Source organism: Colobus angolensis, unplaced genomic scaffold (assembly GCF_000951035.1).
Source record: "Colobus angolensis palliatus isolate OR3802 unplaced genomic scaffold, Cang.pa_1.0 Scaffold287, whole genome shotgun sequence".
Lineage (NCBI taxonomy): Eukaryota > Metazoa > Chordata > Mammalia > Primates > Cercopithecidae > Colobus > Colobus angolensis.
The window spans coordinates 2,143,141-2,165,969 of NW_012116121.1; the positions used below are offsets into that span (position 1 = coordinate 2,143,141).

The 22,829-nt window shown below is 48.2% G+C and overlaps 1 protein-coding gene across 3 annotated transcripts in view; it reads left to right on the forward strand.

The window, feature by feature from the left end:
• The window catches only part of TSHZ1 (teashirt zinc finger homeobox 1), a 79,258-nt gene extending 58,746 nt beyond the window's left edge, over positions 1 to 20,512 (forward strand). For all 3 annotated transcript variants that reach the window (XM_011948927.1, XM_011948930.1, XM_011948928.1), the window contains one exon: positions 16,613 to 20,512. In XM_011948927.1, the coding sequence (XP_011804317.1) occupies positions 16,708 to 19,806 (3,099 nt within the window). In that variant the 5' untranslated portion in view covers positions 16,613 to 16,707 and the 3' untranslated portion in view covers positions 19,807 to 20,512. The remainder of the gene's footprint in view (positions 1 to 16,612) is intronic.
• Positions 20,513 to 22,829: the final 2,317 nt, after the last annotated feature.

Consider the following 22,829-nt stretch of genomic DNA (forward strand, 5'->3'; position numbering starts at 1 on the left):
TATCGGGTGGAGCAGAGCTGACTCCATAGAGGGAGCCTGGCTGGCGAGGTTGGAAACAGACCTTTTTGATCCTTCTATTTTTCTATTGTAGTAAAATGTATAAAATTGATAAGATGTATAAAATTATATTAACCATTATTAAGTGTTCACTTCAGTGGCATTAAATCCATTTGCATTGCTGTATAGCCATCACCACCCCATCCATTCCCAGAGCTTTTTCATCTTCTCAAACTAAACTGAAACTCGGTACCCATTAAACAGTACCCCTTGTTTCCAGCTCCCCTGGCTCCCAGCAGCCACCGTTCTACCTTCTGCCTCTGTGATGGACCCTGAGTCGACGTGGCTGGAAACAGATTCCGACAGGGTGTTGTAGCCATCCCATAAATGGCAGTCCTGAAAATACTGTCCTCTGTAGCCTGTCATGGCAGATACATGTGACCAGAACTTTTAGGGAGAACTACCCAAGACCAATTTTGTTGACCTTCATGTAGACAAGGACCTGATTTTGCAAGCACCCTATTCTGAAATTGGAATCAGGTTTAAACTCATGCCACTTACAGTTGCTGATAGAGATGGCCCATTGCAGCATTATGGCTGTGTGTCAGCAGCCTGGTTCTGGGGTGGACCATCTAGGGAAAGCCCCTGCTCCTTGTCTTACCAATGGCGTGGCCTGGGGCACCTCACTTAACCTCTGTGCTTCAGTTTCCTCATGTGGGAATAAAGAGTGAAAGAGGATTTCCCCTTGTAGTGTTGGTGAGGAGCTAACACAGTTAATACGTGTAGAGCACTTAACGATGGTGGCTGGTCCAGAGGAAGGGTTCAGCAGATATTAACCTGTTCCTATTCAACGACATTTTAATGCAAAGCATAATGCTGGTTGAGCAGATATTCTGTGGGTATGAAATGTTTATTCAAGAACAAATAATTTTTTTCTCTCAAATATAGTCTTCCCAAATAAATTACAAGTGTGCTAGAAAAATATCCTTCTCTATCCAGGTGGATCATTATCCGAGAACATGTTTTTTTCCTATTTGAGATTAGATTTCAATATTGTCACTGAAAAAAAATGGCTTCCGATGATCGGAGTGGACTTTCTACAGAGAATATATTTGCATGTGTATACTGTCTTCTTTCAGGCTACTGTGGTGAGTATTTAGGAACTGTTAGCATCAAACATCCTTTTTTCCTACTCTGACTTGACTTTAACAACTTCCACTTTTTAGCCCACTCCCATGGTGTAGTTTAGGTTTTATTAGCGTGTTTTCTTTTTTCTGAATCTTTTCTTTCCCCCTCTGTTTTCATTAAGTGAAGCATGCTCAATCTTGTTCTCCAAGCATTTTCATGGGCAGAACCAAAGGAGGCTGAAGGGAAAGAGAGAACCATGGAAATGAAGTTAAAAGTTGGGAGTTGAGGACCTGTGCTTGCTTCAGCTGATCTCAGTAAGAGACTTTCCTGCAGAACAAAAGAGATAGAATTTGTTTTGTTTCTTATGCTCCATGAATGCATCATTTATTTTAGAAATTGTGTTACCCAAACCTTGTGCATTCTCCAGGAATCCCACTTGTAGTCTGTGTCTAGAGATGTGGTTGCAGCGTGGACTCAGGGACCTCACAGGCAGCCGATCAGAAGAAATCGGAGAAAATGTCCTTAGACTAGGAATTGTTCATACTAAATTTTTGAAAATGCAAGTAATGACTCACACAAGGGCCCTGCACATCCCCTCGTTATGTGGGCATCCCTCCAGCCTCTCCTTTGGATAGATCATGGAGGAATACTGTGAAGAATGCTTGAGGCTTGAACCCAGACTAAGACTGAAGCACCTTCTTCCATCTTTTTAGCTGGGAAACTTTATCTCTCGCTTCACTCAAGGATGCAAATGAAGAGTGAAATCCACTCACCTGCAGAATTCACTTCTCTATTAGGTGCCCCAGGCACCCTGGGCCTGCGTCTTCCTGAGCCCTATCCCTGGTGTGCTCAATAATGCAGCAGGATTTTGCTCCACCAAAGTGTCACCTGTCTAGGTGAGTTGTGCCCGTGCCTATCTGAAGTGACAGCCATCTTTGAGTCCCTGCATCTCTAACTGACTTCTCTTTTATCATTCATGTTGGGAAGGTAGCATTTTCGACAAGGTTGTTTCCTCTTCCCCCTCTTCTTTTTTCTTGCCCCTCCCCTCTTCCTGCTTCCTGGTCCCCTCCCCACCCCCTTAACGCACCTGATCAAAACATTATCACTGACAAAGGTTTCTCTCTCCAAATTAAATGAGTCCAACTAGCCTGGGAATTTCCACGAAGAAAGAAAGTGAAATGCTGATGTGCGAAGTTAATGAATCTGGTAACAGAGAGAACATTATTGAGCCTGGATAATATGATCTAGCTGCCTTCCTTCTCCTCTCACTTCCTGTAAAGAATGTATGGAAGTCAGTTATGTGGCGTGATTCTAACATCTGTCCTACCCCATAATGGTAATTTGTATAAGTAATGGAAACAGGTTAAATACTTCCATTCGAATGTTGCCAGCAGGGATGAAAATGAACATTTCAATGAAATCATCTCGACAGAGCAGAGAGGGGAGGGGGCATAGACTGATTCATCTCCACTCCCTTTGGTGATGGGAGCCCTAATGAGAATGCTCGGATGTATAGTTTATCAGATAGAAGAGGAAGAGCGCGCAGGTCTCAGAGATGAGAATCCTGCAGAACTGCGCGGGCACACAAGGCGCCTTGGTCTCCTTTGCAGACCTTTGCTAATAACATGCTCTTTTCATTCTAAGGGAGGATGAGAGGGAAAGAGGGGAGGAGGGGCCAGGGATCTGTGTGCACCCCTCTAATGGGCTGCCTGCCAGGCTCATCTTCAGCTGGGCAAAACCACGGGGCGATTCTACTAGATTTCTTAGGACTCTTCTAAAACTTAAAGGGAGGAGGGAGAACTGGCGTTTTCTTCATTTCTTTGTAATTAGAAATAATCCTCTTTCAGAGTGGCCTTCTCTTTGCCTAGAGAGTCACTCTAGTTCTTTAAGTTGTTAATGTGAAGAAGAGCCATTTCACTTGGCTTGCTAGTGCTATTTAAAAAGAATTTAAATTGGAACTCAATTCCTTGTCACTGTGTCCCTGTACTTGTACTCTCCTTCTAGAGAGAATATCAGGTCACTCTCAAGGGGAATATGTGTCCCATCACATCGTTGTCAATCCAAGTATGTTAATGTGGCTTGTTCAACATATTTTCATCCTAAAATGCTGCATTTGTACATTGTATTTTCCAGTATTGCTACCTTTCTCCTATGAAGACTGTGTTATTTACTATCCAGATGAGTTAGAAATGGAAACACCTAGTCAGCTGGCCTGTCATATTAATACTAATACCCCCGTGACTCCAAACATCCCAATGTGGGAACACTGCGAAAGCGGAGCGCCTTTTATGAAAGGAACACACCTTGTGCTTTTCATCAGGGTGTTTTGCCACCGAGGAGGAAGAGATGGGGTGCACGGACGTTCCATAGTGTGTGTGGGTATTTGGGGTGTCTGCTACATTTTTCAGGATAGATTTGAAGCTGACTTTTAGAAAGCGGGGCATGTTCAGGGAAGCCTTTCTTCTATTGTCGCTTCAGCTCTTTAGCAAAGCACCCACACTGGTTCATCTATCCACAGAGCAGCGATCACAGTGAGGCAGCATTCTGGGAGTGTTCACCTCTTACGGAATATAAAACAGGATGGTTTAAGAAAACACCTTTATTGTGTGCATAATTGGGGTACAGATTAAGATGCAAGTTCGGGGAGAATAGAAACCTAATTGCTCAGAGCCAGTGTTATTAAGACGCAAGGGAATTTGCAACTTTACCACATTTAGCCATTAAAAAGCAAATACAGCTGTCACTTCTCACCCATCCTTAAAAATGACTGTTGACTAGAGTGAGTCTTGTTTTCGTTAAAGAAACAAAGATGTTTTAAACAATGTTGGGCTACAAATTGAGAAACATAATTTTTCTCTAATTTGCTAAAGATATGATGTTTGTGCCTCATATAATTACAGTTTGAGATGAGAATGTTTTTCAGACGGTGTGTGTGTGTTTACATTGTAAACTGTCAGGTCACACATTGTTGGTGTCATATGAGGCTCTAACAGGGACCGTATACATTGCCTTATGTCCACTCGCATTAGAACACACATAATTTCATGTTGCTCAGGGTGACAGCATATCTTCAGGGACACATTGGCATCCAGAAGGCACATTTTATGACAAAAAATTTTTAACAAGAGTTAATTAAAAAATGAAGTCTAACCATAAGAACCAGTTGTCCCATTTTGGGAATGGTAGGGCCTATATAATTTTAAATTTTTTATTCACACCCATGCACATACTCACCTGCACACACTCACACCTATGTGCACACACACGTGTGCACTCTTGCAAACCCACACCCACCCACACATGCGTGCACGTGAAGGCTGGCGGCGCCTCCTCCTGGGCTGCTGGTGCTTGCTGGTTCACACGGTTCCTTGCAGTCTGTAGGGTGCTGTGAGTGTCCCTCCGATGGCAGGACACACTGTACATGCTCACACTGTCACATTCTGCACCATCGTACCAGGCTCAGGAAGGGTGGGGGAGTGATGGCAAAGCTGTTTTGACACAAAAAGAAATAGCAAAAATGATGATCTGGAGTCTTTGTTTTATTTGATGGGGAAAATGTCATTTATTTCTATAAGTAGTTGTAAAAGAAGAATTTTATACTGCAGTTACCATTTTGAAGCTTACTCATTCAGATTTTCGTGAGGTGGGGTGGGGTGATGGCGGGGGGCTGGTGACGCCAACAGTGAGAGTGTAGTGGAAAAAATGCAGAGGTGGTGACTTTATTTTCTGTGATTCAGTAGCCTCTCTTATAAAAATCTTTTAGGCTAAAAGATTTTATTCATTCCCCTGGTAAAGGATATTCTGATAGGTTCATTGCTAGAAATAGCATTTCTAAAATATCATAATATATTCCAGTACATTTGTACCCATAAGAACTAAAGATTGTTAGAAAACTGTAGCTTATAGTGAAAACAAAAGATTTTTAGAAAATTGTAGCTTATAATGAAAACAAAGCATTGTCACAAATAATTAGCTAAACTTGTAAGTTGTTATATCTCTTTCTATCTTTGTCTGTCTGTCTGTCTTTCTCGCTGCCAGAGTAAACTTTTTTAAAAAGGCATCTTGTAAAGCAATTATGAGAATTCACTGATAATAGTAAAAATAAACCTAATTATTAAGGTAAAGAATTTTATTTCCTGTCATGATAGTGTTGATATGACTTTTGAATCAGACACCGAATATTGTTACTAAAGGGATTTAAATAAAGTCAGGTGTTATGTTACCCTGTATTTGGTTTCCAGTCAAGTATAGAAACAATTATGCAGGATATGTTAGCTCATGGTTCATCACACTGGTAAATAATTTCTGTCTGTAGCCACTTTTAAAGATAAAAGTTCTCCTAACTCTGTGCTGGATGTTGGTGCTAGTCTCCCATCGGTAGCAGCACAGGTGCCTGGTACACATCCTTGCCACTTGCCTACATCCACACCGCGATGGCCTGGGGATTGACATTCCTGTTTCTTTTCTGTATCCTGTGTGTTGATGGGAGTAAGCTACTGGCTTTTAAAATGCAGGCATATTCTGAGACATAAGCCCTTTGTGGGTTTTGGAGACTGTGGAAGAGCCTTCACTCCTTGATCTCTCCCTCCCATCCTCTGAGACCCTTGGGAAGGCCTGTAGAAGTTCACCTTTCAGGAGTAAAGTTTGTGTTCAAGTGTTGCAAGAGTACAGTGTGCAGTGCTGTGAAGGTAACTGTGTTATCAGGCAGCAGTAGATTTGGCGACGTTTGTTAGTAGTTCTCGGTGATGGCTGGCAGCGTGTAGTCAGAGAATGAGCTGGTACTTAATCTGAGTTATGTTACTTTACACTCACTTCAGCCATTTGACGAGGTATGCCATGCACAAGTCTTCTCTCTGGATTTCTAAATGTTTCCCATCAGGGCGAGCCCTACCCTGGCTGCTGAAAGTCCTGTTTTAGTTTCAGGGGGTCAGATAATACCAAGTTGGAAGCTGGTGTTTGCTCATATTGGGTTTGTAGACCCAGGGTCGTCAGACTGTCTCGGGGCGGGATTTCTGTTTCCCCAGACGTGGGAGTAAAAACTGAAATCGGCTGCTGTTTTGAGTGCAGGTCTTTGGGTATGCACACCTTGGGGATGCCCAGCTTGGTTTCTGGAATAAGAGAGCATTTCCACCACGTGTGAACGCGCACTCCAGTAGTCAGGAAACAGGCATGTGCTCTCTCAGGTGCATCGAAGTGTCACTTGCTTTTTGCTCTTCCCACTTTATTTTAACTTCTTTTAATTTTTTAAGATTCTCATATAATGTCCTTTTTTTCTTCCTGACACCACTGAAAATCAAAGTTTTTCATCTTTTAAATTACAGTTTAAGCTCTGATTTGTGCTACTTATTAAGTACATTGTTGACAAACTCTAGACAAAAGATTAACACCTAAAGTGCTCATTGGGAACAGCAAGAGAGTCTTAAATTAGTTTTCTTATTCCCCACTTAACTTGAAATTGAATTCAAGGGCAGTGACAGAAAGAAGAAATTATGTTTGTTTTAAAACAGTTACCTGTGGATTCCTAATTAAAATCAGAATTGGGAAAAGCCTTTAGGTCATTTTATGTGCAGACTCTGAAATTCTTAAAAATTGTTTCTATTTTTTTTTAACATTTACTGATTTCTTATGTATATACAATAACCATAATAATAAATATATGTATTTAAATTATATTTCTATTTATTTTTCATTGTACATGAATAAGTGCTTTAGTGGTGATTTCTGAGATTTTGGTGCACCCATCTCTATTGGGTTTTAAGTAAATAAAATAGTTCTCTTATACATCAAATGCTGAAGTAAACCAGTACATTAATGATTGGTATCAGGCAACTAAAATTTGCCAAAGTCATAGGAAATTTTTTGTTTCTATCATGTTAGAGCAAAAGTGGCCTTTCAGCTTTGCTTGGCAGGGTGTCAGTCTTCCTGCAAGAAATCAGAACAATGTTAGTAAATTAGCGCATATATTGTATTTTTACCTTCTTTCCTGAGGAGGAAGGACTGGGCTCTGCCTGTGTCTGCCCTCTCTGCATTTTTTGTTTCCCAGTGTATTCTAACTTTCATCAAAACCACCTGCTCTCTCCATAATGAAGGTGGCATTACTTTATGAGTGATCAGTTATAAATTTGGAAGACAGTGTGTTTCGTAAGATTCGACGGTGAATCGAAGCTGTACATTCATCACTTAGGTGTGGGGAGGCCCCTTTTGTGAATTGGCCCCTTGGAGTAAATGTATCTTGATATAATGGCCATCTGTTCATGGATATCACGTTTGCCAGTCTGAAAAATAGTTTGATTGAGACAAACATGTAATTTGGTAAGATATACAGTTTCACCAGGTGGCAATACAATAGTGGAATTTGGTATTTACTGTAAGGCAGTCACCAAGCAGGGACTGAAGACCTGCGTTTGGGTTTGTCACTTTTGAACATCATTCATCTTTCACAGTCAGCTCTCACTTACCTGTGCTAATGAGGAAGAGAGAACTTGGGTAGACAGAGTTTCCTGAGCTTATTGCTATCGTTTGTGTCCACCACCTCCACCGTCAGGCCTCCAAAGAGCTCTTCACAAGGACCAGCATTTCTGCCTGGCGTGGGTTTCCCCACCTCTCCCTTCCTTCCTCTGTTCTTTGGCAGATGCTCTAATCATCAGCAAAGCCTCTGAAAGGCAGGCACAGGGAAAAGAAGAACAAGAAGGGCCCAGCCGATCCGTGGCCCGGATTTCACATCTGACTGTCAGAGCACCATCTGAGCAACAGTTAAGACTGACGCTGGCTCAGCTTCAGTCTTAACTGAAGGGATGGGCTTGGGCTGGAATGGGCTTATCGTTATTTTGTTCCTGTTGTTCCCATGTATTTGAGTGGCATGAAGTTAAGCAGGTTCCCACAGCCACAGGACGATGGCACATCTGCGTGCAGGACGTTTTCTGATTCATCCTGTGAGTCTACAGGGCGTGAGGAAGAGGAGGAGCAGGTGTCCTAGTTCCTTCGGGCCGTTGTAGCAGAGCACTGTGGACTGTGTGTCTGTGTGTGGACTGTGAGCAACAGACATGTATGACTCACAGTTCTGGGCCTGGGAGGTGAGAGGTCAAGGCAGCAGCAGATCCGGGAGCCGGCGAGGGCCTGCCTCCTGTGCGTAGACGCCTCCTGTGCGTAGACGCCTCCTGTGCGTAGACGCTGTCCTCTCACTGTGTCCTCAGGTGGTAGAAGGGGCAAGGCAGCTCTCTGGAGCCTTTTCACAAGTAAGGGCACTCATGCTGTTCTTGAGGGCTCTTTCCTGGTGGCCTCCTAAAGGCCCTACCTCCTTCTACCATTATTGTGGGGGGTTAGATTTCAACAGAGGAATTCGAGGGCAGGGGTACAAACGTTCAGACCACAGCAGCCGACAAGCACACAGCTGGGCCACATACTGATGGTGATGATTCTGTCATTGCCATAAGTACTTCCTGTAACCCCAAAAGACATTGTTCCAGTGGGGACAATGATTGTACCAGTGGGGAGACCGAGGTCCCAAGGAGCGAGTGAGTGTATCGGGTCGCACTGTGTGTACGTGTCTGAGCCTGGGCTCCTACCATGCTCTCCAGACATCAAATCCGTACCTTCCATCTCTCTTCTTCTGCCATGCTAATGGGGTGGGTGGGGGGATCTGTTCTACTGAAGAAACCACAGCAATGGCCACGCTAGTGTAAGCCCCCTAAAGGCGAACCACTGGGGTGTCAGTCCCACCCCAGTTCACTCTGTCTTTTCAGGCCCAGGCTCCTGGGGAGCACCCCTTCGGATCGCCCGTGCACACATCCAGGGTGGATTAGTGGACCTTGCTGTGTGTGACAGGTATAGCCCCGGGGGTTGGGGGAGGGTTGGCTTCCCAATGTGATTGGCTCTTTCCTCCCGGATGCAGACTTAGCAAACTCCAAGCACTCCTTCTTTGCCTAATACGGAAGCCAGGGTGTTGGGTTGCTCTTGTTTGCAGGCACCCTGGGTTCTAGGTTGGAATTTCTCCCTTCTCAGGCTTTGTCCTGTGACACCCAGCCCTCTTCTTCTCCCTGGGTCCTAAACTCTTAAAATGAAACTCTGTTGATTTTCAGTCCTTCTGAGGGGTTCTGGCCCTGGGATGTGGTGCTCTCTGCCTGCTCCCCAGTTTTGGAAGGGTACAGGACCTTGTTGGGGGCCCGTGGGGGCAGAAGAACTGGGAGGCTCAGTGCACTGTGTTGAACAGACTGGGTGTGGAGGGAGGCAGAGGCTGCTTGGAGCCTGGCCTGCTGCGGCCTGGTTGAGCCTTAGGAGGACCCTTGGCCACTCAGCTGTGATGGAGGAGATCAGAAGCACGGGTCCTCCAGTGCTGGCTGCTGGAGTGGTTGTCCGGAGGGGGTACTGTGGCTCCAGTTACTATTATGATTTTTATTATTATTGAGTCCTTGGAACTAAGCCAGTCCTCGAAGGGTCTTGCAATGATGGAGAAAGAGGGTAAGGTGAGGCTGGCAGTCCAGTCACAGGTTGAATATGGAGTCTTTCATGGGGCATCCTCCTGCCCACCTCCATCTGGGGGACCGTGGAGTCCCTTGCACCCACTAATGTCTGTGGCTGTCCCAAAGGCTGTTCCCTTCCATGGTCACAAGAGCTTCAGACAAGAGGCCACCCTGACCAGCACTTCAGCCCCAGGGCCCCTGGACTGTGGCGGTGGGAGAATGGTGGGGATGTGCTTTATCCAACGGGGACAGGGGAGCTGCTTGGGGTCCGGAGGGTGGGTTCGGGCCAGTGAGAAATGGTGCCCAGTGATGCGGGGTGGAGGGTAGGCCGTCCTCCCAGCTGTCTTGAAGGTTTGTGCTTCCTCGCATCTCTTGTAAGTTAGAGGGGAGAAGGTTAGCTAGTTACAAAATAGGTAGGAGGAGCAAAAAGAACATAGTAGCATAGTAGAATAGCTGAAAGATAGAAGATCATCAGGATGAAATAAACTGGAAGAGTATATGATGAAAGTATAAATGCCAGAAGGTTCGGAGGGCAAGGACAGCAGTGAGGAAACTGCATCAGCTAAGGCCTAGCATGGTGACAGCTGTGTGTGGTGAGCCACTGTGGGAAAGGCTCTGGGCCGCCAGCCCTCCTGTTCGTCAGACTGTGCAGCCCCTCCCATGGGAAGGCTGGATGGAGAACGCCCTGCAGTGGCTGTGGCATTGAGGAGCTGGAGCAGGAGGAAGGTGGGAGGTGGCCCCTGTGGTCAGGGACTTGGGGGAACTGAGGCAGAGCAACCCAGGACAGCCTTTCTGGCAGTGTGGAGCAGGAGCCCACTCATGTTCTCAACCCAGACACTATCTGCATCCCTGATCGTCCCAAACCCCCTTTCACCCAGGACAGCCTCTCTGGCAGTGTGGAGCAGGAGCCCACTCATGTTCTCAACCCAGACACCATCTGCATCCCCGATCGTCCCAAACCCCCTTTCATTTTTAACATTAAAACACAGTAACAATTAATAAAGCCTTTCCCAACATTCCTGTCCCAGGCTGGGCCATGGCATTCTCCATGCTCCCTAATTCCCAGGATCTGACTGGTGGCTGTGGCTGGGGCTGGTAGACATTCCGTGAAAGTTTGCTTCTAGCGAATTCATTCCAACAATGGTGTTCAATGGCTAGTCCATGTTGGCTGAACTGAAAACATGGAAGATTTCAAAAATACGATATTTATCAGGAACCACTTCATTCAATGATCAATAACCCATGCATTTATTATCTAGATAGAAAACACTGTAACATTCTTGAAAAGCACTTTTTCTTTGTACTGTGTGTATAATTTTGTCTTCTGCTTTTTTCATTTAATTACTTTCTCTATGTTATTGAAACATACTTTCTCATGTTTGAAGGATACTGCATCCTGGGAATAAATACTAGTTCGTGTAACCACTCCTTATTGTTGAAGATTTAGACTGTGGCAAGTTTTATGTGTATAAAAGGACATCTTGTATAAGGGACATCTTTGGGCATGAAGCTTTTTCTGCATTTCATATTAACTTCTTAGACTAACTTCAAAAAAATAAAATGACTGGGCTAGAGGATATCAATGTTTTAACATTTCTCTCCCTTTACTCTTTTTCTTTGAGATTCTCTCATACACACAACACTGTGTCTGGCACATAATGGCTGTTCTAAATACTTAATACAGAATTACTTTTGGTCATTCATTCATTTAAAAACATTTGCTCCATATCTTCTCTGGCATTTAGATGTTAATGAGACAAAAGAAAATAACTTGGCAAAGGAGAAAGACGGGGCTGGGAATCAGTGACTCGCTTTCAAATCCTGTTCCCATCGTTTGTTTCCAGTGTTACTTCGGGGAAGCCGGTCAACTTCTCTGAGACTGTTTTCTTTCCTGTGGAATAGGTGTTTCAGTGATACTTAGCTTAAAGGGTTGTGAGACTTAAATGAGGCAATGGGATGGAAATACTCAACCCAGAGGTGCGGGAGCCTGTGCTGTGTTAGTTGAGTGGAAGAGTTCACAGCTTGATGAAGAGGACAGACAGGTAACAGCTCCAGATTCTTCCAGGAGTGGTGAATTTTGTGAGGGCGTTGAGAGGGTGGCATAAGGAGATGACCTTTGAGCTTCCCTGGAGGGATGAGGGAGGGCCCAGTAGCTCACACCAGGCAGAGAGTGGGGGAGGGCTGGCATCCAGACTGGGCACTCCCCTGTGGAAGAAGGGCTGCCTGGGACCAGATAGAGCGGGCTGGGCATGGAGGGCTGGGCACAGGCGGGGCAGCAGTGAGGGTCCAGATGCCCTGCCTGGGACACACAGCTTCAACAAAGGCTTGAACTCAGGGTTGTTGGGAGCACAGCGTCTGCTGGAAGGGAGAATGTCACAGACCAGGAGTGGAGGGACGTCAGTTGGGGGACATTGGAAGGCTCTGGCCACACCTGGTCATCAGTGCAGGGCCAGTTTGGATGCGGGGCCCGAGGACCAGGAGGCTTTGAGGATCGCGCTGCTTTTCTGGCTCAGATACTCTCGTTTAGGGTTATTTGGTAACATCTGAATCTGGAGGTTCAGAAGGAGGAGAAGGTGAGCTGTTGTTATGAGGAGGACAGTGCCGGAGCGGGCGGTGAGGTGTCATTGTTTGCACACAGCATGGGTGTGATGTGGAGTACCCGTGTCACCTCCGATCTGTGTTAGAACAGCGGGGCTCCTTCCGTGGGCCCGACGTGGGGCCAGGCCCTGAAAGCACCATGAGGGCAGCAGGACAGGCGTCCTCCCTGATGGGACTGTGTCTGGCAGGTGTGCAGGGGTGCCCATGGCTCTGGTGGGCACAGGCACTGGGGTTGTGGAGAAGGTGAGATTGGCCAGAGAGAGGCTGCGGTAAGAATGGGCAAGAGCAGCAGGCCGACCTGGGGATGCGGCAGTTCAGAGTAGGGAGGGGAAGTGGGCACCGAGGGTCCAGAGACGGACAGGGCCACATGCTGCTCACAGGTGCAACCGGGTGGGGAGTGAGAAGCTGCCTCCAGATGGCATCTAGAAGGTGGGCATGCTAGGCACAGGCAGGGAGAGCCTGAACCTGTGGGGGCCCAGCCTTCACCCTGGTCCACACTGGAGCTCCCTCCCTTCCAAAAGTGTCCCTCCCCTACCCGGCCACAGGCTGCCTGATCACCCTGCTTTGCTCCTTCCCTGGGACATGAGTCCCTGTCCCTAGGGCAGGGACTTTACAGACCCCCTCCTTCCACGTCTGCACCCCCTGGAGCCCACACAGGGCCGTGGACATCTGCGCAAGGAAATGGCGTGCTGGGAAGATGACCTCTTAGGAGGGCCTTCTCGTCCTGTGGATCTGTGAGGTCCAATCTGTTCTGACACAGATTGGCAATGAGATACATCGTAGCTCAGCCTAGGAACTTCCCGGGTGCAGAACGGACTGTCTTGGAGGACGGCCGGGTGGAGCCTGGTCTGGATGATGCTTGCACCTGCTGGGAGCGTGAGGGTGCAGCATGGTCCGGGAGGAGGCCATCACCATGCGGTCCTGAGATGCCGGGCCAGGTCCTGAGACGCAGCCCTGACTCCTGACCCTCATCCTTTGTGGGCGCCCGCTCCAAGCAAGAGGACGGGGATTGGTCAGTGTTGAACACACCCTAGAGGCATGAGAGCAAACCTCCCATTTCTGTGTTTTCAGAGTTGAGACAGAAGCCTGCCGCGGACGGAATTGTGTCCCCTTCATTCGTATGTGGAGGCCCTGACTCCCATTGGGGCTGTATTTGGAGAAGGGGCCTTTAGGAAGTAATTCACGTTAAATGGGGTCACAGGGCCCTTGTCCGACAGAGGTGACGTTAGAGGAAGTGGAAGGGCTCTCTCTTTCCACCTGCTGGAAGGAAGAGCCATTCAGGGAGAGAGCTGCCGTCCTCAAGCCAGGGAGAGGCCTCACCAGCAAGCAAACTCTGCCAGACCTTAACCTGGGACTTCCAGCCTCCAGGACTGGGAGAAAGGAAGTTCTGTGGGTCAAGCCAGCCAGTCTACCGTATGTGGATATGGTAACCCAAGCCAATGAACACAGAGTCACTTATTAGCACACACAGGTTGGCTGCCTGCTGTGGGGTGGGCCGTGGGAGGGCTCGTTTAGTCTGTGCAGCAGCCTCCAGGCACCTGTGGCCGGGGACAGAGGCACACAGAGCAGTGGGCCAGCAGTGACGGACTCCCCAAACTGAGCAGATCCAAGTCAAACGAAACGTTTCCTTTGCGTTAGTGGCCATGAAACTCCCTTTCACAAAGATGGGTTGATGAAAGCCGTGAGGCACTTTCCTATAGTGGATCCTGATAGAAGGGCCTCCCTCACACAGTGAGAGGGGTCTGGGGCCAAGGCCAGCGCATGCTCAGGCCTGCCAACATCATAAACCTGGGCCTTCTGCCTCTCCCGGGCGTTGCCCTGCCCAGCACACCCTGCAGCCTTCAGAGTCACCCTCCAAGTACACAGAGGAGCTGCACCTTGTGGCCCAAGCCAACATGACCCAGGCCAGGCTGGTTCAAAGGTGACGAGTCTGACCAGTGGTTCTTAAAGTGGGGTTCCCAGGTCCCAGCAGTTAACCCTCAGAACTGGGCCATCCTAAACCTTTAAGAATTAGGGGCGAATGACAGTGTGCCTGAACTTAGCAATTATCTTTTAATTTCATGAGTGTTCTATTTTACGGGGGAGTCGTAGAATCATCTAGAACATTCCCCAGATGTTGATGCCTATAGTTGAGGCCTGAGGTCTTACATGGTTGGTTATTTTCCACAATCACAGCACAGTGTGAACAGAATCGTGATTCCTGAATTTGCTGCCGTTCCGCATACTGCTGTGAAACGCGTGAACACAGGTGCGCAGATTGTCTTACGCTCTCACTAGAGGTGGAGTTGAGGCTGTGTGCAGAAAGAGCAGTGCGTGCAAGCACTCGGGACGGCCTGAGCTAGAAGAGACTCTCCACATGACCGATTCAGTCGTCTCTCATTGTGCGTGTGTGTGCGTGTGCTTGTGTGTACACGTGCGATTGTGCGTGTGCCTGTGAGTGGTGGCTGCCGCTAGAATCGGAAGCCCTGCATTTGCAGGTGTTGAGGCTCTCACACTGCTCCCCGTTGCCCCTGGCATCCTCCCTTTGGGCAGCCAAGATGTTTTCTGTCCCTCCCAGCAGTCCTCCCTGAAAATGTGTGTCCTCGTTGTCGTGTTCCCTTGGGCCCTGGCTCTGATGATGTGATCATGAATGATGATATTTAATGAGACACCTCTCTTAGGTCAGATCAATGCATTTTACTAGGGACTTTCTGCAAAATATCTGAACCCCCAATATCCCAAGTTGTTGATGGAACTCTAGTCCAGCTAGTTGTTCCCTCAAGATGGGAAAAGTAAGTAAAAGTGCCTTGGTCAAAGAAGCTGAGGCAGTATTCCTTGCAGTAGTCTCCCTTGGGAGTTGGGAAGGTGGGTTGTGCAGTAAAGGATCTGACATGTCCTGCAGTCACAAGTCCAGGTTGCATCTCGGTTTCTGTGCCCTCCAGCCTCATCCATGGGACAACTGCTGTATCCCGGAGGCCCCTCTGGGAAATGCTGCCTTCGGCCCATGAGGTCGCTCTGCTGCGCAGTCGTGGACCTGTAGTCGGCGGATGGAGCGTGGACTGTTGGGCTTTTGTAATTAAACAGCTTTTATTGTGATAAAATATTTATAACATATAAGTGACCATTTTAACCATTTTAAGTGCACAGCTTCATGGCGTGAAGAATGTTCATATTGTTGTGCAGTCATCACCACCCTCCATCTCCGGAACTTTCTCATCTTCCCAGATGGAAACTTTGTCCCTATCCCCTCCTTCTCCTGGCACCCACCACCATTCTGCTTTCTTTTTCTATGAATGTGACGGTTCTAGGGCCCTCACATGAGGCGAGCCGTGCGGTATGTGTCCTCTTGTGACCGGCTCCCTTCACTGAGCACTGTGCCCTCGAGGTGCATCCACGCTGCAGTGCGTGTCAGAACTCCCTTTCCAAGCCTGAGTGATGTTCTGCCTTCTGAAGGAAGCAGAAGGCCCAGGTTTATGATGTTGGCAGGCCTGAGCATGCGCTGGCCTTGGCCCCAGGCCCCTCCCACTGGGTGCGGGAGGCCCTTCTATCAGGATCCACTACAGGAAAGTGCCTCACGGCTTTCATCAACCTATCTTTGTGAAAGGGAGTTTCATGGCTACTAATGCAAAGGAAATGTTTCGCTTGACTTGGATCTGCTCAGTTTGGGGAACCCGTCACTGCTGGCCTCCTGCTCTGTGTGCCTCTGCCCCCGGCCACAGGTGCCTGGAAGCTGCTGCACAGACTAAACGCTACACCGCGTTCATCCCTCCAACCATCAGTGGACATTTTGGTGCCTTCCAGCTTTTGGCTGCAATCAATGAGGCTGCTCTGGGCCTTGGTGAACAACCATGGCTTTTGCCATCTGGCAGCCCCATGAGGGTGGCGCTTTACTCTGCCCAGGCAGGGGATTGGCGGTGCCATGCTGGGTTCTTGCTTTTGCTGAAGACCAGAGTGTTTTCATTGCTTGCCATTGAGGAGTGTTTTTATTTATGGGAGCGATATAATACTGTCTGTGAATATCCTGCTCTAAAAATTGATAACCAGGTCGTGCCCGATGGGTGTTTACAAGTATTTGCCATGTGGAAGTCATGAGGGTACTCCTGGGTCACTTAGGAGGGAACAGCCGATAGGAGGGGTACTTGGCGGGTGGTAGCTGGAGTCCCAAGTTCCTGCCATTCCCACCAGGCTGCAAGGGTCAAACTGACATCTTTGGGACGAGCACAGGATACCATCCTCCAGTTCAGTCCCCTTTGCTAAAGACACACTCAGGAGGGGACAGCACCTTTTGAAACCTAACTCCTACAAAGGGGTAGATACGTAAACTTGGGGTAGCCTTGTGTCCGGGGAGCTAGGCTGACAAATATCTTTTTAAAGATCATCTAACTGCTGGGGAGGCTGCGTCCTTGAAGATGATTTACTTCTTCTAACTGGGTTTTACTTTTCTCTCCTAGCTTATGTTCCTGAGGAAGAATTGAAGGCAGCAGAAATAGATGAAGAGCACGTGGAGGATGACGGGCTGTCTTTGGACATTCAGGAAAGTGAGTACATGTGCAATGAAGAGACGGAGATCAAAGAGGCGCAGAGCTACCAGAACTCCCCAGTCAGCTCTGCGACTAACCAGGACGCTGGCTACGGGTCGCCCTTCAGTGAGAGCAGCGACCAGCTGGCCCATTTCAAAGGCTCTTCCTCTCGAGAAGAGAAGGAGGATCCGCAGTGTCCCGACAGCGTCTCGTACCCCCAGGACAGCCTGGCACAGATCAAAGCTGTGTATGCAAACTTGTTCTCTGAGTCCTGCTGGTCCAGCTTAGCTCTGGATTTAAAGAAGTCGGGTTCCACCACCAGCACCAACGATGCCAGCCAGAAGGAGAGCTCCGCCCCCACCCCCACGCCCCCCGTCTGCCCCACCAGCACCGCGGGCCCCACGGCGAGCACGCCCAGCACCAGCTGCAGCTCCAGCACCAGCCACAGCAGTACCACCAGTACCAGCAGCAGCTCCGGGTACGACTGGCACCAGGCCGCACTGGCCAAGACGCTGCAGCAGACGTCCTCGTACGGGCTGCTCCCCGAGCCCAGCCTGTTCAGCACCGTGCAGCTCTACCGCCAGAACAACAAGCTCTACGGCTCCGTCTTCACCGGCGCCAGCAAGTTCCGGTGCAAAGACTGCAGCGCCGCGTACGACACGCTGGTGGAACTGACGGTGCACATGAACGAGACAGGCCACTACCGTGACGACAACAGGGACAAGGACTCTGAGAAGACCAAGCGGTGGTCCAAGCCCAGGAAGCGCTCCCTGATGGAGATGGAGGGGAAGGAGGACGCCCAGAAGGTGCTGAAGTGCATGTACTGTGGACACTCCTTCGAGTCCTTGCAGGACCTCAGCGTCCACATGATCAAAACCAAGCATTACCAGAAAGTGCCTCTGAAGGAGCCAGTGCCAGCCATCACCAAACTGGTCCCCTCCACCAAAAAGCGGGCGCTTCAGGACCTGGCGCCCCCCTGCTCCCCTGAGCCGGCAGGAATGGCCGCAGAGGTGGCCCTGAGTGAGTCAGCCAAGGATCAGAAAGCGGCGAACCCATACGTCACGCCCAATAACCGCTACGGCTACCAGAACGGTGCCAGCTACACCTGGCAGTTCGAGGCCCGCAAGGCGCAGATCCTCAAGTGCATGGAGTGTGGCAGCTCCCACGACACCCTGCAGCAGCTCACCGCCCACATGATGGTCACCGGGCACTTCCTGAAAGTGACCACCTCAGCCTCAAAGAAGGGCAAGCAGCTGGTGCTGGACCCTGTGGTGGAAGAGAAGATCCAGTCCATCCCCCTGCCGCCCACCAGCCACACACGGCTGCCGGCCTCCAGCATCAAAAAGCAGCCCGAGTCTCCCGCGGGGTCCACAGCTTCGGAAGACAAGAAAGAGCCGGAGAAGGAGAAGCTGCCCGTGGCTGGTGATGCGGAGAAGATCAAGGAGGAGAGTGAGGACAGCTCGGAGAAATTTGAGCCCAGCACCCTGTACCCCTACCTGCGTGAGGAGGACCTGGACGACAGCCCCAAGGGAGGGCTGGACATTCTCAAGTCCCTGGAGAATACCGTCTCCACGGCCATTAGCAAAGCCCAGAATGGCGCGCCCTCGTGGGGTGGTTACCCCAGCATCCACGCGGCCTACCAGCTGCCGGGCACCGTGAAGCCACTCCCGGCGGCCGTGCAGAGTGTGCAGGTGCAGCCGTCCTATGCTGGCGGCGTGAAGTCGCTGTCTTCCACCGAGCGCAACACCCTCCTGCACTCCCCGGGGAGCCTCACGCCCCCACCGCACAAGAGCAATGTGTCTGCCATGGAGGAGCTGGTGGAGAAGGTCACGGGCAAGGTCAGCGTCAAGAAGGAGGAGAGGCCCCCTGAAAAGGAGAAGAGCTCCCCGGCCAAGGCTGCGTCCCCCGTAGCAAAAGAGAATAAAGATTTCCCTAAAACGGAGGAAGTCAGCGGCAAACAACAGAAGAAGGGCCCTGAGGCTGAGACCGGGAAGGCCAAAAAGGAGGGACCGCTGGACGTTCACACCCCAAACGGCACAGAGCCTCTCAAAGCAAAGGTCACCAACGGCTGTAACAACCTGGGGATCATCACGGACCACTCGCCAGAGCCTTCCTTCATCAACCCGCTGAGTGCTTTGCAGTCCATCATGAACACCCACCTGGGCAAGGTGTCCAGGCCCGTGGGCGCCTCGCTGGACCCGCTGGCCATGCTCTACAAGATCAGCAACAGCATGCTGGACAGGCCGGCGCGCCCCGCCGCCCCGGTGAAGCAGGCCGACGCCATCGATCGCTACTACTACGAAAACAGCGACCAGCCCATTGACTTAACCAAGTCCAAGAACAAGCCGCTGGTGTCCGGCATGGCCGATCCGGTGGCGTCACCTCTGCGGGAGAGCGCGCTCATGGACATCTCCGACATGGTGAAAAATCTCACAGGCCGCCTGACGCCCAAGTCCTCCACGCCCTCCACAGTTTCGGAGAAGTCTGATGCTGACGGCAGCAGCTTTGAGGAGGCACTGGACGAGCTGTCACCTGTCCACAAGAGGAAGGGCCGGCAGTCCAACTGGAACCCACAGCACCTGCTCATCCTGCAGGCCCAGTTCGCCTCGAGCTTGCGGGAGACCACAGAGGGCAAGTACATCATGTCGGACCTGGGTCCACAGGAGAGGGTGCACATCTCGAAGTTTACCGGCCTCTCTATGACCACCATCAGCCACTGGCTGGCCAATGTGAAGTACCAGTTGAGGAGGACAGGGGGAACGAAATTCCTAAAGAACCTGGACACAGGGCATCCTGTTTTCTTTTGCAACGATTGTGCCTCTCAGTTCAGAACTGCCTCTACATACATAAGTCATTTGGAGACGCACTTGGGCTTCAGCCTGAAGGATCTATCCAAGCTGCCACTCAATCAGATTCAAGAACAGCAGAATGTTTCGAAAGTCCTCGCCAACAAACCTCTGGGCCCGCTGGGGGCCACCGAGGAAGACTTGGGCTCCACATTCCAATGTAAGCTCTGCAACCGGACTTTTGCGAGCAAGCACGCAGTCAAACTGCACCTTAGCAAGACTCATGGCAAGTCCCCCGAGGACCACCTGATCTATGTGACTGAGTTGGAGAAACAGTAGCGTCCAGGTATGCAAGAGACCGTGGAACATTGCACTAAACGTCGTCGAGCTGCACTAGGCCTGGCCTGAGCCTCTAAAATCAGTCTTTCCTTTGTTGCTGGCCCGCCTCTCTGGACCTTGGTTTTCTTACACATATTTTGTATATTTATATGCTCTCTGTCCGATCTGTGCATGTTATTTTTCTTTTTCTGTGAGTCAAAGTCTGACCTTTATTTTCAACATCTGTTCTTGATGTTAAGCTATCTTTTGTAGGAAATAGTGGGGCACACTATTCAGAGACATTATTTAGCAGTAAAGAAAGACACAAATAACAATGATAAAAAGACATCCTAAAATGACGAAGTTGCCATGACAATAAAGGTCATAGAACCTGGTAGTGTCAAATTTAACCCTTTGAGGACTGTAATTGCATTTCTGTGCCTTTCACTTGAAAAAAAAAAAAGAAAAAAAGGCTTAAAGGCATTTCATTCAGATCAAAAGCTGTGTCAGACACAAAACTTATTTAATAATTAAAAAATGAGCTTTTATTTGCAGAACTGGTTTGTGAGGAAACATGCATGCAGCTGTGGGAAGATAGAAAGCTGTCTAGGACTCACGGGGTTTGGAAGCCACACCTCTACATGTCTAAAACAAAAAACAACAACAGATACCCACTCACCACTATGCCCAAACCCTCTGGATGCTGAAAAATGCCACTTTCGGCAAAAAAAAACAAAAAAACAAAAACAAAACAAAAAAAAAAGTATGCAAGCTATTATTTAAAAATGTGTAAAAATGCTATTTCTTTTTTCCTGTAAAATATTGCGGTTTATAGTTATTTACAAATGTAAGCTTTGGTACAAGCTGACCTTTCTATAGCGTGCTGCATTGGTAAATGAAAAAAAGATGGGGCAAACGTTGGAGTCCTTTCCTTGTAAATTGCCAGCATCAGCTTAAAAACTCCTGTATGTTACATATCGTACCATTTTAATCTCTTCAACTTTCTTTGTACCTTCTGGCTGTATGCTTTCTCTTTTAACTTTTTATATTGTCATTTTATATTAAATTTCTGTGTATATAATGTAAAACCACAATTTTTGAATAAAATTTAGTTCCTGCAGCTTGATTTAAATAGAGGACTTTTACTGGCACCTGCATCTCTCCAGATGCATGTACTCAGAGGGACTGTCAGACGAAAATAAATACATAAAAACAAAGCAAGCAATGCACTATTAATTATACATTTTGATGTTCTATCATTAATATTGTACAGTACATTTTGGTTCACACAATTAAATCCACTGTTTTCTCAGATGTAAAATAAACCCACATGCAGTTCTTGATTTACACGGATTGTCATGTCGTCATTATTTTGCCTTTGAGATGTTATTTCAGCAACAAGAGGTATTGCTTATGCAATCAACCAACAAAAATTCTATTCAGAATCATCATTTCATGATTTGTGTGCTGACATGTTTCATTCAAATGATAAGTGTTGTGCTTTAAAAAATGATAATTAAAATTTTTAACTCCACTGGGTGCCAAGGATTGCCGAGTTTAGCCATTGAGTGATGGCTGTTTTGTACTTAGGTGGGCTGAGATGTGTCCTTCGGAGAATCCTTTTGCAGAATTTAAAAATATGTGTAATTAACCTGTGTGTCTATCCAGAGATTTAATGATGGGAGTAGAGGGGTAGGGCTTACGCCACCAGCAAAGACCCCGAGGACCCAGGAATTAGTTCTGTGTTGCTCCAAAGAGGAAAACCTGATTTCTGAGCTTTTAAAAATCTACACTTTTAAAAAGAAAACTGGCTGCTGTTGTATTCAGTGTTTGAAATGAGGCTTCTTTCTGCAGATTAGAGCACGGCGGGCTCTACTGAGAGTGCCAGGACGCTTGCCATGAAAACGCCCATCCTCCAGGGTGACCCCCATCCCTGAAAGCCCAAACTCACTGCCCAGTCTGCATTGAGGGAAGCATTGACATTGAGGCCCCCTGGCCTCTCCCCCCAGCCCCAAAAGCACTAAATGACACGACCAGGAAAATTTACTTTTCTGCCTTTTGCTTACATTTTCATAAAATTATATCCTGAGAAAGGTTAGAGCTTATACCTCTCTGTTTAGAAGCAGCTAAGCAATTGTGATATTTTAATTATTTCTCTCACATTGCCCCATGACAGCGAGGATTGTTCTGTTTCCATTAATGATTTGAGGAGGAGGAGTAGGTCCAGGTGGGTCATATTTACACAGGCTTTTGTACCAATGCAGCAGAGCGCCAGGGAGGTTTGCTAAATTTTTCTGACTTTTTTCATTGGTAAATAGCTGTGTCCTTTAGGAGCCTCAGCCATTTAGACATTTCAGTTCAATTACTGGGTGATTATGTACTTTGGGCTCAAGGGGTGACAGAGAAGAATAACAATTAGGCTTATGGCAGTGGTGTGGGGGCTTTGCATAATAATCCTTTGAAGTTATGTTTATTTTACCACAAACCCGCAAACATGTGATTATGTGATTTCACCCTTATAGCAAAAGTGTTAGCAGCAGCAGGTGAAGTGGTACAAAGGGAGGTGAGTGCTCCCCAGAAGGGGGTCGCTGGCCCAGTGTGCAGCTAAGCACTGAGTCATTTTAAAGCGGCTGGCAACTTGAGTTCCGATCATTGGGGGATGGACATTGAATTGGGGTTTTCCTTTAAATTTTTTTCTCCTAACTCACCAACTGTATTGCTACATTGTCTTGACCGTAATTTCCCAATCAATGCATAGGAGACTAGGTTATCTTAATCATACCCCTGAAAGTGCTAATGAACGTGGCAACTCCCACTAGTATTTGTCGAGTGCTTCCTCTGTGCCCGGGACTAATTCGAAGTGCTTCACACCTATGAACTCATTCCTTCCTCACAACTGTATGCAGTGGGTTCTGTTACTTTCACGCTTAGTTTACAGGTGAGGAGCCAGGCACAGCAGGCTTGAGGAACAGACCCAAGGCCACATGGCTTACGAATGACTAAATGACTAAACTTGGTCTTTGAGTCCAAACAGCGTTTGCTGC